Source organism: Ostrea edulis, chromosome 9 (assembly GCF_947568905.1).
Source record: "Ostrea edulis chromosome 9, xbOstEdul1.1, whole genome shotgun sequence".
Classification (NCBI taxonomy): domain Eukaryota; kingdom Metazoa; phylum Mollusca; class Bivalvia; order Ostreida; family Ostreidae; genus Ostrea; species Ostrea edulis.
The window spans coordinates 73,149,050-73,163,006 of NC_079172.1; the positions used below are offsets into that span (position 1 = coordinate 73,149,050).

Here is a 13,957-nt window from a genome sequence, read left to right on the forward strand (position 1 = left end):
CTTCCCAGCCCATATACTGATCTGGGTTCTCTCTTCCACCAATAAAAACTGATCAGCAATTTTTCAGAAAACTGAAAAATTGTTGAGTGTGGCGGAAAATAGCAATACAATCAATCAATTGTACTGATAGTTATACTTGGATCCTTTGCTTCGAGGCCCTTTGCACTGCATGAGGTTCTTTACACAGAGGTCTCTTATACCGAGGTCTTACATATATACATATACTGATCTCATTATTATAATGGACCTCCTTATAAAAAAAACCCTCAGCATAGGACACCTCAGTATAATGAACCAAATTTCCCGAGTCTTATATCTTTTAGCCACCAGTGCATACAAATAGCGACCCAAATGTAGTGAGGAAAGCGACGATGCAATCTGCATAAATGCGAGTAAATAATGTTTACATGTGATCACTGTCTAAACACAATTTGGTAATGACATTTCTGTAAACAACTGTAATTAGCGTTGTTGCTTTTCTAAATTAAACATTTATTTTTGGAGTAGTTAGATAGGCCTAAATCATGATGCGATTATGTATCATTGACAACTAGGCCTACTGTGGTACTGACTAAAACCCGGTCTCGGTCCCGGTCTTCGGTCTCGGTCCCGTGACTAAAACCCGGTCTCGGTCCCGGTCCCAGATACTTTTATTCGATACAAACAGAATATATCAGGATATTTGACCCCCATTTCTCAATAACTTAGGTATGACATCTCATGCCTGCATTCTGATAGTAAATTGATCACATCATTTTCTTCTTTTGTAAAATAATATGTGAAAACTCCGGGACCGGTGGGACCGAGAAATAAAAACAGTGCTAAAAGCCGGTCCCGGTCTCGATATTTTTCCTTAATAGCCGCTTTAATCTACCTTTTCATAAAAAAATATAAGGACGTGATACTCAATGGCATCCCTTTGTATACATATATTTATTGTGTGTATAGGTTTTTTATTCCAATATTGTTTATACGTGTATTTATGTCAGAATCGAACTCAACTACATGTACATGTACGTGACATTTTGTCCCAAATGATCGCGTTACACTACCTTTTCATTAGAAGATAAGGATGTAGAAGGAAAATAATAGATATGTACTTATCCTGGTGTATTTATTTGTAATTTACAGTTAGTTTATTTGTTCATTTATTTTATTTCTTCTATTCCTGTCAAAATCAGTTTTCAAAGATTCATGTTTGGTATTCCGAACCCGATCTCTTTATATGGGTATAGTTGTATATAACCAATAAATAATAACTATAAAATATTTTTTCCTTTCTTATTTCATACTTAGTTTTCTTTTTTTTTTCAGTTGTGGTTCTTTTAGATACAATGCTTTTAAAAAGGTCCACCTAATATATTTATAGTATCTATAAAAGTGTGTCATACATAGAGCACATGCTCACCAAAAATTCACAGATTCTGTATACTTATACAGAAGATACCCTCTGACTTTAAATGATCTTCAAATACTCTAACTATATTTATTGTGAATAGTTATATACGTATATGTGCAAACATATATGTATTAATTATGCTGCACAAAAACTGTTGGTTTCCTGTTTTCAAAATATCTTATATTTCAAAGTGCATAAATTTGACATAAACTGATAAATTTACAAACAATGAAATCTACATTTATAAATATGCAAGACATACATGTAAATTTATTTAAGGAATAAATTTCAGTTTTGAAAATACAAATAGGCCTACTGTTAGCACTTCATGAAAAGTATGCCTGCGTGAAGCATTTTATACCCTCGTGTATTTTTACTAACCATTCAAGAGTTATGGCTAAAGCTAAAGATTTTCAAAAGTAGGTCAAATTTGAAAAGTGAAGAATTGCATGTAAAGAAAGGTCTTGTCACAAGGAGTACACATGTGAAATATGAAAACCCTATCAACATGCATTCAAAATTAAAGTTATGCCGAAGGTTCAAGTTTTTGCTGACAAACAGACGGATGGACCAAAAACTATATAAATGCGCCCCAAATATCCGATTACGGGGGTATAACATTTGCTTTTCAAAAGCATCATTCTTGTATTCAGAATCTTTCTGGAAAGGGGCGGGGGAGGGGTTGTTGACTAGAGTGCACATTAATTTTGTTTCGCTATCAACAACAATTATTCATCATGTTTCAATAATCATAATAAAATTTAAGAACAATATTTGTTTTGTTGGGTTTTTTTTCCATTTCACTAATGAACATAATTTTTTAAAGTACTTCATACATCGTACATTCTGGACTCATATCTTGCACGTATTATTCTAATATTTACATAGAGGCTTTTCTTCCCTGATTAAAACAACTAATATAACATCATAATTTAACAAATTAATGCGATTCTCACGATACACTCGTAAATGAGAGAGAGAGAGAGAGAGAGAGAGAGAGAGAGAGAGAGAATACATGTACATATACAGAGACCCGGTTCGGAATACACCAACATTGAATTTGAAAATTTTATCAATCGTGTGGTTAGGTGTTTGACCTAAATGAAATATAAAAAAGACTTTGTAAATACTACATCCAACAGTAAATTACAAACAAATACACCAGGATAAGTACATATCTATCATTTCTCTTCCACACCCTTATCTTTTTATGAAAATGTATTGTAACGCGTTCATTTGGGAGAGAAAAATCACGTAGTTGAGTTCGATTTTGACATTAAAAAGGAAAATTGGAATAAAACACAAACATACAATAAATCAGAAACATACATGTACATACAAAGGAATGTCATTGAATATAACACTCTTATCTTTTTCTCATAAAAAAGTAGATTAAAGCGGCTATTTAGAAAAATAAAAAAACATCGAGACCGGGACTGGCTTTTAGCACTGTTTTTACTTCTCGGTCCCACCGGTTCCGGAGTTTTCACATATTATTTTACGAAAGACGACAATAATATTATCAATCAACTATCAGAATGCAGGCATGATATGTCATATCTAAATTAACGAGAAATTGGGGCTAAAATATTCTGATGTATTCTGTTTTTATCGAATAAAAAAATCTGGGACTGGGACCGAAGACCGGGTTTTAGTCACGGGACCGAGACCGAAACCGGGTTTTAGTCAGTACCGCCTACTGTCACTGTCACGGGCGCATTTCGAAAAAAATAATAATAACGATCAAACTTATTGAGAAAATCACAATACTTTTAAAATTATTTTATTCAAGCAATTTCATTAATCATTATTTTTTGTTATCTACACGTTGTTACTTAGGAAGTGGGAGCCAGCGTGCTGTTGTAAACACGTACGCGTTCTTTAAAAAAAAAAAAATGAAAGCATTATAATTCATTCAAAGTTGGGAAATATCATATTTTATTATATATAATTGAAAGTTCAATTATCTTTAAATTTCTTTTTTAAAACTACCAGTTGGTAGACACTGCTAGCAAAGTCGTTACAAGGTGAAGGTCAGTTGGTGCGAGTGTGTATTGAATTTGAGAGCAGAACGGAAAGCATACGCCGTAGGCCTATATGTAACAGTGCGTAGCTTCGATAGAACCATTTTCTAGCAGTTTATCTACGTCTTTGTCCAAGTGCTTGTTTGAAAAAGTACAGGGACAAATTTTAATGGGTTTTTTTTTTAATGGCAAAGTCGTTGTGCCGACAAAAATACTCGCGTCTTGTCCCTCATAGCTTCCTTCGAAAATTGAAATATAACGTCACAGATAATGGCGCGTAAAATACTAGTATCGAAGAAGATATGCATATCGCAAGATTTGAATTCCATCGCTTTCAAACTCGAAAACTACGCAAACTGTTTCATTTAAAACACATGTAAAGTAGTTTTAGGCATGAAATGAACTAATTTTGCTGAAATTTTTTTAATGAGGATATTATATTGCAGTTTTGTCTTAATCGTATTTTGTCACTTATAAGGGGAGAATTCAGACATCTTCTGGTACATTTACGTATAAACGAAATTAAATGTTTAGACAGTGAAACAACAGGATATATTTTTATTTTGATGTGTCCACTATCCCACTTCCAATGGTGTCCGAAGCTACTCCCTGGTCATAATAATGACCGTCATTGCGACTACCCGGTATTTCGAAAAATAAAATTATCCAGAAACACGAGAAATCAATGGCAGACGACACATCATTCCAGTCAACGTCATCAAAATCTTCTGTTATGTCTCGTTCAGTCGCTTCTCTGTTGACTTTTTCCAAGCGAAAAGATTTTGAACAGTTTGTAAATGAACATCTCAAACATCTTTCGATACGAATAATCCTTTTGTAGAACTTACCGACCTCTCTTTCAGATTTCCGATGGTGCAGTCTGAGTTGAAAGGCTGACACAACGATTGTAGCGAGACCGATTGTCATTTGAAAGATGAGAAATGCTCCAAAATGTGACAGTTTTTGTGAACTGGTGGGAAGATGCATATTAATAATGGACAGAAAGACTGCTAACGCCAGAAACAGAGAGACGGAAAACGACATCTTCTCTCCAGAGTCCTCGGGGATCACAAATACCATGAGATTGATCACACCTAGAAGAACGATTGGCAGAATCAAATTCATGACGTAATATAAAGGTTTATGACGGAGAACCAGAGTAAAGGTGACCTGAGAGTCCGGAATCTGTTCAGAGGACGTGTGAGAGGTTGTACACTCTATGTCCCACACGGAATTCTCTACATAGTCATAGAAGTCTATCGGAGCGTTCTCCTCTACATAGTCATAGAAGTCTATCGGAGCGTTCTCCTCTACATAGTCATAGAAGTCTATCGGAGCGTTCTCCTCTACATAGTCATTGAAGTCTATCGGAGCGTTCTCCTCTACATAGTCATAGAAGTCTATCGGAGCGTTCTCCTCTACATAGTCATAGAAGTCTATCGGAGCGTTCTCCTCTACATAGTCATAGAAGTCTATCGGAGCGTTCTCCTCTACATAGTCATAGAAGTCTATCGGAGCGTTCTCCTCATCAAACAGTGTAATGTTCACCTCGTCATCCTGAAGTTCCAGCTGGCGAATACGATATTGCAGACCTGAGTGCCAAAAGTATAGTATGGATTGGTTATGTCATTTCATATTACATACAGGATTTCCAAAAACGAAAGTAACAAGTTCCAATTGTAACGGGGGATCGTTGCGGGTGTTCCCCATACGCCCCCCTCTCCCTTTAAAAAGTGGTGTCATTCTGTTTGTGCACAGCCTACCATCGTATATTCTAAGTTTTTGTATCAATATCAGTCCATTTTTCTCAGACAGAAGAGATTGATCACTGTTAATTATCTTCACTTTACATTTACCGGTTATCTTTAGAAATAGTAGCCAATAAAAATTAAACGTTCGTGCTTGAGTGTGTGTATATGAGTGATTTTAATGATGCTTCTAAGTAGAGAGTCCAAAAATATATCTGATACATAAATTTCAAAACATTTCATTGAAATCTCAAAATGTAATTGTTAAGATCAGATAAAAAATGCTAAAAATACAAAGCATGTGGATACTCGAGCACGCAAATTTGATTTAGCATGCACAATATATGTTTCACATCATTCATTAGACATAATATTGTAAACCTACAGAAAAACAATCATTTTATTTTGGTCTGTAATCAGAAAGTGACGGTCATGTCAGTTTAACTGTCAAATCACTTATTTGAAGCGAACAGCACTGTCACCTAAGTCCACATTAATTGCTAGAAACGGCTGAAGCTGAAAGTAAATTTCCAGGCATGAATTATGAAGGACTGCTCCGAGATTCGGTGAAGACGTCAGTCAAAATGTTCAGCCGAGCCGAATCTCAACCGAGGTTAATAATAACTTCGTGAGATTACATAATTGCAGACTTGAATGCCAAAAAGGTAAGAACCTCTTGCGGTGGCGCAGTGGTTTAAGCATATCTTTCAAAATAAAAAAGGCGTTCATTTTGTACTCGGAAGGTCGTGTGTTTGATCTCCCTTGGAGCCGTGGCCACGTCTAAGACGTGAAAATAGGTAGTGATTGCTTTGTCACCAAACGCAGAATTGTTTAACGTCCCGCTCGAAAATCTTTCACTTTTATACTTGAGAGTCAGGAGCTTTTTGGAGAGGTGAAGATAACGAACAGTAATCAATCGTATAACTCCTATAAGCAGTACAAAACAGAGAGTTGGGTAAACACGGTCTCCGTGACACACCAGAGCTGGGATCAGGTGCCTAGGAGGAGTAAGTGTCCCCTGTCGACCGGTCACACCCATCCTGAGCTTTATATCTTGGTCAGGTAAACGGAGTTTTCCGTTTAAAAGAAAGCCTTTAAAACCGAGTTTTTGTCACAACAGGCGTTGGGATGATAAAGAACCCTCAAATTCACAGCACTGAGCACCATGCATTAGTCTATTCTATATATTTACTGACGTCTCGATGTAAGTGAAGGATTCTCAAAGAAACGAAAGTGAATAATGGATAATTATGTTACATGCTATTACATTTACCTGAGTGTCAAACGGAAAGTAGGTTATGTCTATGTTGCATTTGCTCTCGAACACCTGGTAGGGATACCAATAAGTTGTGCCGTCCGGTATTACCATAATGTAGTAGAAATCTCCGCCCAGCTCCTCGAACTTTTTAACGCCATTCTTAAGCACCACTAGATCGTAGATCGTAAACGTAGACTTAAACGTGAACGTAGCACGTGCGACCGTTTCACTAAAAGTTACGATTTGCGATTTACGATCAGTATTGATCGTAACCCTACGAGTGGTCTAGGGCTATCGTAAGTGCTCCTACATGCACGTAAATGAGCAATATGGCCGCCATGCTGGCCCCGCCTGAGGTCATTTTATGGCTGTTTGTTTATACTTTGTAGGAAGAAAACAATCACAATGTAATGACTTGCAGTCTGCTTTTGCACAAGAATATTGTACATTCCGAGCCCGAATCTTAAATCAATATTAGAGTTGTCCTTCTTTGTTACGCACAACCACAGCTATCCCAGTCTCACAGGGGTCAAGTCCGTTTTGGGCCCGGGCTCTGTGATACCACAAATATAGTAAATTCATTGTATCACAGAGTTCGGGTCTAAAACGGGCCTAGTCCCTGTGACCAGTCTGCTGAAATAAATGTAAAGGCAATGAATTCATATTTCAAAAAGTGAGGAGGGGAGGGGTAGTCAATATATCAAACTTTGCATGTAATAATAACGAGAACAGTTGTTAGAAAAGTAATAAGGGAGGGGGGGGGGGGGGGGGGGTACTACTACATGTGCCTGCATCACCGTTATATTACATGTATATTAAAACATTAGACAGAATTCAAGACATTAAAATTCTCATAGACATGTTCAAAAATTAAGTTTCTTTAGTAACAGTTGATTTAAATCCGAGACGTTGCGATTCGACGTACTCAGCTATTTTTTTTTTCGTCAGATCAATACCTTTGATGCAACTGACCAACTGCATAATGCATGCACATTCGAATGATAAACATTACAAACTTTAAGGAAAATATGATAATAAAATGATTTGGTAATGGGAGAGGGGTTAAAATCCCAGTTTTGCAAGTGGAACGTTTCTGTAGTTTTATGAAGGTCGTTAGAAATTAAACATACAAACTAGACCTATATGTATACACAGACAAGGGAAGGGTCATTATCGGACCCTTGGGGTTCCGACCCCTTAGTGCACTCCCGTGGGGATCCGGGTTAGAATAGGTCCTCAGTACCTCTTGCTTGTCGTAAGAGGCGACTAAATGGGGCGATCCTTCGGATGAGACTACAAACACTGACGTCCCGTGTCACAGCAGATGTGGCACGATAAAGATCCCTCCCTGCTCAATGGCCGTAAGCGCCGAGTATAGGTCTAAATTTTGCAGCCCTTCACCGGCAATGGTGACGTCTCCATGAGTGAAAATTCACGAGGGGGACGTTAAACAATATAAAAATCAATCATCATAAAGTGCAATATCGATAATAATTTTTAATAAATGATCTGGATTATACATCATCACGTAAAGACGGAAGTTAGCATATGCTTACATGCCTAAACAAAAAAAAAAAATATAAAATACAAAAGCATGGGGAAAATAAATTAAGGGACAAATTGAGCCCATGATTTGATTGAAATTTATACAAATATGTGAATAGATATGTCATTAGTGTTACAGCGTATTTTACTATAATGATTAAACGCCGGAGTACATGTATATCCATGGTTTGATGCAGGATAAAATTTCCTATACTTGTGTGCAATTTTATTTTCATTCTATTATCTTTTTTTTTATCAATATCATTTCATTTTCTTATTTTTTTTTTTTTTTAATCCATTGAACATAGTTTACTTATTGATGGAAACTTGACTCGCATGAACAGATCGATACATGGCATTTAAAATTCTAAAATGTAAATCTTTTATATTATTTCTTATAGCATCCCCCCCCCCCCCATTTTAGTTACATGAAAGTCAATAAAAATTATTATATCAATTGTTTAAACATTCTAGGAATTTTCTTTACGTTACACTAGAGATCGGGCTCAAAATTTCCATTATTTTTGTTGACAACTTGCATGGGTTACTGCAGACGATAAGGATATGTTTAAAACCATGAGGAAATAATGAATGGATATTTCTTTCCATGGTAGGATTAATTTTAAATCTACCTCCATAGAGAAAAGAGTTCTAAAAAGGTCAGACGTAAATCGCAATCGTAAGTGTTACGACTACGATAGGTTTCGTGAAACGCTCGTATACGTGCGAGTCAAATGATCTTAAACGTAATCGTACGTTTACGATCTACGATCGGTTAGTGAAACGGCCGCCAGGTCTGGAGTCCAAATGTCCCTCTGTGTATTAGAGTAGAGGTAATGTTGAAAACGTAATCAAAACTGAACTTGCTCTATCCAGGTTTGATACTTAATTTAGCTTAAGGATGTTCTCTCCTGGTTTGAATTTTTTCAGAAGTATCAAACTTTTTTGATAAACTATTTTAACTGATACATCTTTATCCGAAAGACATTTAAAACATAAAAAAAAGAGTATGTTAGTGTGGACTTTAAAGAATTACAGCCCCTCAAAGTTGCCCCTTTACTGAAACTTAATTTTTCATGAAAATCACCAATTTTCACAAGAAACACACTATAAAACAAATATTAAGGACAGAATAATTTTGGCTTTCTTTTATTTTATGAAAATTAAGCATAATTGATTATTTCAATAACTTTTACATAAAATATATCACCAATTCTACAAAAAACCAAGTATTAATTAACATAATTGTATAAAATATCACACAAATCTGAAGACCTATTTCATCAAAAAATTCAACCTAGGGAGAATATCTGTATCAAACTTTTTCTGAAATTACTAATGTAGATTTGAATCATATTTTTGCTTAATTTAAATGAAAAAAAATGTGTGGGGTAGTGTGCATTGGAACAAAGATTTGAACCATTTTGTGTCCCCCCCCACCCCCCCACCCCACCCCCCCCCCCACCCCCCTTCTTACACTGACATACATTCTAAACAATAACAATATACGATTTGTTATAAAATGTGTATTTTTCAATTCATATTTACAAATTCTATAGATTTATTTCATTATTATGATAAATAATCAGAAAACATAAATAATATATGCATTATGCATATATACCATACTAATTCATTTATAACTACAGAATGTGTAAAACATATGCCCCCGCATCAGCATTTTCTAATTTCCATGCACTGTGACCTTGATCTTTGACCTTCTGACCCCAAAATTGATAGGCATCTTCCCGTCTTTGTATGTATCCATATGTCTAGATCTGTACCTAAATTGATCTGCGATCTTCCCGATCCCGCCTAGTCGGTCACGAGCGAATCTCGCGCCTAACGTTCAATGTATCATTATTGAAGCATCATTTTGATTAAAACGTGTGATCTAATAATATATCATTGTTTTAAAAAATCGCCAAAGTATACAGCGAATTTAATTCATTAAAAAGAGTTCAAAGGGAAAACTGGGGTTTCTCCCATCTAGAGAATTATGGCCCGCCATTCTTGTACAAATTAGTTAAAACAGAAGATAATTTTGTTGCCTATATATACATGTATAGATATGTTTTTTGGGGGGCTAATAGATCGATAATTTGTTTCTAATCAGTTCTGGAAAATTAAAATTAAATTATTTTATCAAAATTTTATTTTAATTATTCCTTCAAAGTGTAATTGTCAAAAAGTTTTAATAATTATATGTTAAAATTTGTTTATAGGGTATTGAAAATGCAAATTTAAAAAAAAAATCCTGATTAGAATTTTAGCATATATTTCATAGTTTGTATATTTTATTTTCATAAAAAAAATTCTTGTATATTGAAAAACTTACAAATTCATTCAATAATATATCAGCAGCCTCTGATTCGGTTACTACATCGCTAACATCCTTCCATTTCCCCCTCTCGTCTGACACTATGTACAGTATTGTAGTGTGTCACCATGTGCGTGGTTGTGCCTGCTTGTCTGTAATTTTCTTTGTCTGCCACTCACTTGTGAGAATATCGGATTCAGACTGATCTATAACTGCCGTTTTACTTCTAACGAATCGCCCATGTATGTTTCTGGACTGCTTTAGAATAGACTAAATGCGACATCGTACAGTGTGCGTCTTCAAGCTCGAGTTTGTTTACAATCGTAACGTCATCATGAATGTCGTAAAATGAGAAAATAAGTTAAAAATTGTCATGTTTTAATTATTTTTTGTTAGTTTATTAACATTACTTACAAATAAAAACAGATATTAATGTTCTTCTTTGTGCATACGAAATAAAACACACGCATCCCCATATTTACGACTTTAAAAAGTATGGAGACTCACTCGCGGTAAAAGTACCACGAGAGTACACCCTTAATGTAAAACAAAAATAACATTAGACTTGAATTTTCTCTGTAGTAAACTAGTAAACGTGTCTGAATGGCCACCACAATTCCCTCTCACATACAACCTCTTCGACAATCTACGCTACAATGTATTCTTAGTTCAACCACTCCGCTTAACTAGAGGGAAATACATCTGTTGAATGTTTATCCAATACTCGGTTTTTAATCCTCATCTTTCTCCATGCTAGTAACTTATTTTTCCTATCGTTCCATTTAATCAATGATCGAGAGATTTGCTACAATTTAGAACTTATAAGTGGAGCAATACTGTTGTCGTGGATCAACAGCGTGAACATGCAAACAGGTAGGTAAAACTACGTGTTCCAGAATCCTTGCATTATCATAATTGCTAATCAGTCTTTGGATGCTGAGTGATTGATTGATTGAATATTGTTTAACGTCCCTTTCGAGAATATTTCACTCATATGGAGAGGTCACCATTGCCGGTGAAGGGCTGCAAAATTTAGTCCTATGCTGGGCGCTTATGGCCTTTGAGCAGGGAGGGATCTTTATTGTGCCACACCTGCTGTGACACGGGACCTCGGTGTTTGCGGTCTCATCCGAAGGACCGCCCCATTTAGTCGGCTTCTACGACAACCAAGAGGTACTGGGGACCTATTCTTACCCGGATTCTCACGGGGTGGATGCTGAGTGATTACCACACCGATTTTTAGTAATGAGAGTCGGAGCTATATTTTCAAAGTATTTTAGAAGTATGTTGTTAATGTTCTTAATCTGTACTTGCTATTCCAGATTGAATTTGGTTTGATATCCCATTTCAGGTTGTATTTGATATACTGTCCATTCAGAAATACCATATGATTTATTCATTTATTGCAGTAAATTTTGAATTTAGTTTGATTAAAAAAAAAAAAACAAACAAACAAAAAAAACTACATACACTAACTCTGGATTCCCGCCTACATTTTCAATTACTATGTTTTAAAAAGCTTTGCTTTCCTAATGAAATTTTTAAAGCAGGAATCCATTAGTAATTCATTATTAACTTTAATACTAGTGTTAGCTAATTAATTGTTCTTAATTTCAACTCCTTTTCATTACAGGAGTAGAAAAATTGTTCCATGAAACCGGGCTTTAAAACGTCAGATTTTTTAAAATACTTATTTATATCAATAAACAGCTATTTAATTTGTCAAATTACTTTATACTGTAGAGTAAAAAAATGGTTAATCTTCATTTTCCACACTTTATCCTCATTTGCAATTCATCACAGAGTGAACATTTTCGCTGTTTTGGTCTGTAAACTTGTGTCCCCTGTGAAACATTAAGTTTTTGTATAGATTTGCTAAATGGCAATTTATAATACCTGCAAAAGGGAATTTGTATTTCACTGGGGGGGGGGGGGGGGGGGGGGTGTTTTTAAAATATTTTCCGTTTTCAATTGATTCCTATAGTGAAATACGTGATTTTAAGAAGGCTCTCACTTGAAAACTGTGGGAGGAGTAGGGTGGAAAAATTATGTACCCTCCATATAATAATTATTTCCAAATAAAGGGGCAAAACTCCCGGAAAAAAGGTTGAAATGGATCAAAATTATGGAGTTATCTTTCTTTATTTTGTCAACTGAATCAACGCTTATGCAAATTCATATAAATACCTATATTGATATAAAACTCATTTTAAAATGATAACTGGTAAGAATTGATCAGGTGGTAGGAGGCGAAACAATACAGTTCCTTTAGAGAAACAAACCCTTGCATTTTGAAGGTTTATTGTTGTCAAAAATAATATTCATAAAATGATTTTAGTACGTTTCACACTGCGAACAAGAGTTTGGCCTGTACCATAGCACTTACCCTGTACTGTATACAGTTCAACAGCAATAAGCTCTTCTAGAATGATTGACAACTATTCGGCCAATCCCAGCATCATCATACATTGACTGACAGGTACTTTTTGGTTAAATGTGTTTCCGTTGAATTATTAAGTAAAGATTTATATATAATGCGAACATACTCTCCAAGGGTGTTCCTACCAATGACCGGGGCTACATGTATATTGTATGTTTTCATTATCTTTCCCAAGAGGGAGGAGTCGTCTTTGAAACAATATTTTTGGTATACATGCAAGATACCGAAAAAAAAATTCACAACACACCCGAGAATTTGGGACCTAATTTGAATTACTGTCTTGGATGATAATTTTCTGTCAGTAATAATCGGTACATTAATAGTTATATCACTAGTTTTAGAAGATTGTGTTTTATCTATGCTTTAAAAGAAATGATCACAAATAGAAAACACCACGAGATCTATCTCACCTGTTTGAAATAAAGTCTTTCGATTCCTGTAAGGCTTTCATCCCACTGCAGGAATTCATCTATCCATGCGAGGCCTAGGTGCGCTGTCGTCACCAGCCGCTGTTGGACGGCGTCCACCTCGAGAACAGTGGACAGATAGAATGATGTGTATATGTGGACAGTTTCATCCTGGTGATAAAGTGGCCGAATCTTGTTAGAGTAGTCGGTCATCAGGGAATTCTGAAGCTGCTTGTAGTCGTCTATATAGCGTGTCTCTAGGGTGATTAAATCGGAGACTACGAGCAAAAAGACATGGTAGATCGTTTTGACCATCTTTTATAACGATTACAGCGTAATGTAGGTAACTGATGATCAGTGCTACTTCGCTTGGTGTCCTATCGTCACTGTTTATCTTTATCTTGGCCGTCTGTTTAACGCGCTGTCCTAGCCGTCTGTTTAACGCGCTGTCTTGACCGTCTGTTTAACGCGCTGTCTTGGCCGTCTGTTTAACGTGGTGTCTTGACCGTCTGTTTAACGCGCTGTCTTGACCGTCTGTTTAACGCGCTGTCTTGGCCATCTGTTTAACGCACTGTCTTGGCAGTCTGTTTAACGCGCTGTCTTGGTCGTCTGTTTAACGCGCTGTCTTGACCGTCTGTTTAACGCGCTGTCTTGACCGTCTGTTTAACGTGGTGTCCTGATCGTCTGTTTAACGCGCTGTCTTGACCGTCTGTTTAACGTGGTGTCCTGATCGTCTGTTTAACGTGGTGTCTTGATCGTCTGTTTAACGTGGTGTCTTGATCGTCTGTTTAACGTGGTGTCCTGATCGTCTGTTTA

At 36.0% G+C, this 13,957-nt stretch overlaps 1 protein-coding gene across 1 annotated transcript; it reads right to left on the minus strand.

The window, feature by feature from the left end:
• Positions 1-3,981: 3,981 nt before the first annotated feature.
• On the minus strand, positions 3,982-13,456 carry LOC125658501 (acetylcholine receptor subunit beta-like). The gene is made up of 5 exons (XM_056150869.1): positions 13,145-13,456; positions 8,769-8,789; positions 6,445-6,600; positions 4,980-5,015; positions 3,982-4,740 (listed from the first exon to the last, which is right to left on the minus strand). The coding sequence occupies exons 1-5, from the start codon at positions 13,454-13,456 to the stop codon at positions 3,982-3,984; spliced, it is 1,284 nt and encodes a 427-aa protein (XP_056006844.1).
• Between the last annotated feature and the right edge of the window lie 501 nt (positions 13,457-13,957).

Bases quoted from the DNA above. Each gene is read 5' to 3' on its own strand.
- LOC125658501 (XM_056150869.1), bottom strand. From the start codon at position 13,456: ATGGTCAAAACGATCTACCATGTCTTTTTGCTCGTAGTCTCCGATTTA. The intron at 8,790-13,144 runs GTGAGATAGATC...TCTAATACACAG, and splicing joins AAAGACTTTATTTCAAACAG to AGGGACATTTGGACTCCAGA. The intron at 6,601-8,768 runs CTGGCGGCCGTT...ATCTACGATCTA, and splicing joins GGGACATTTGGACTCCAGAC to GTGGTGCTTAAGAATGGCGT.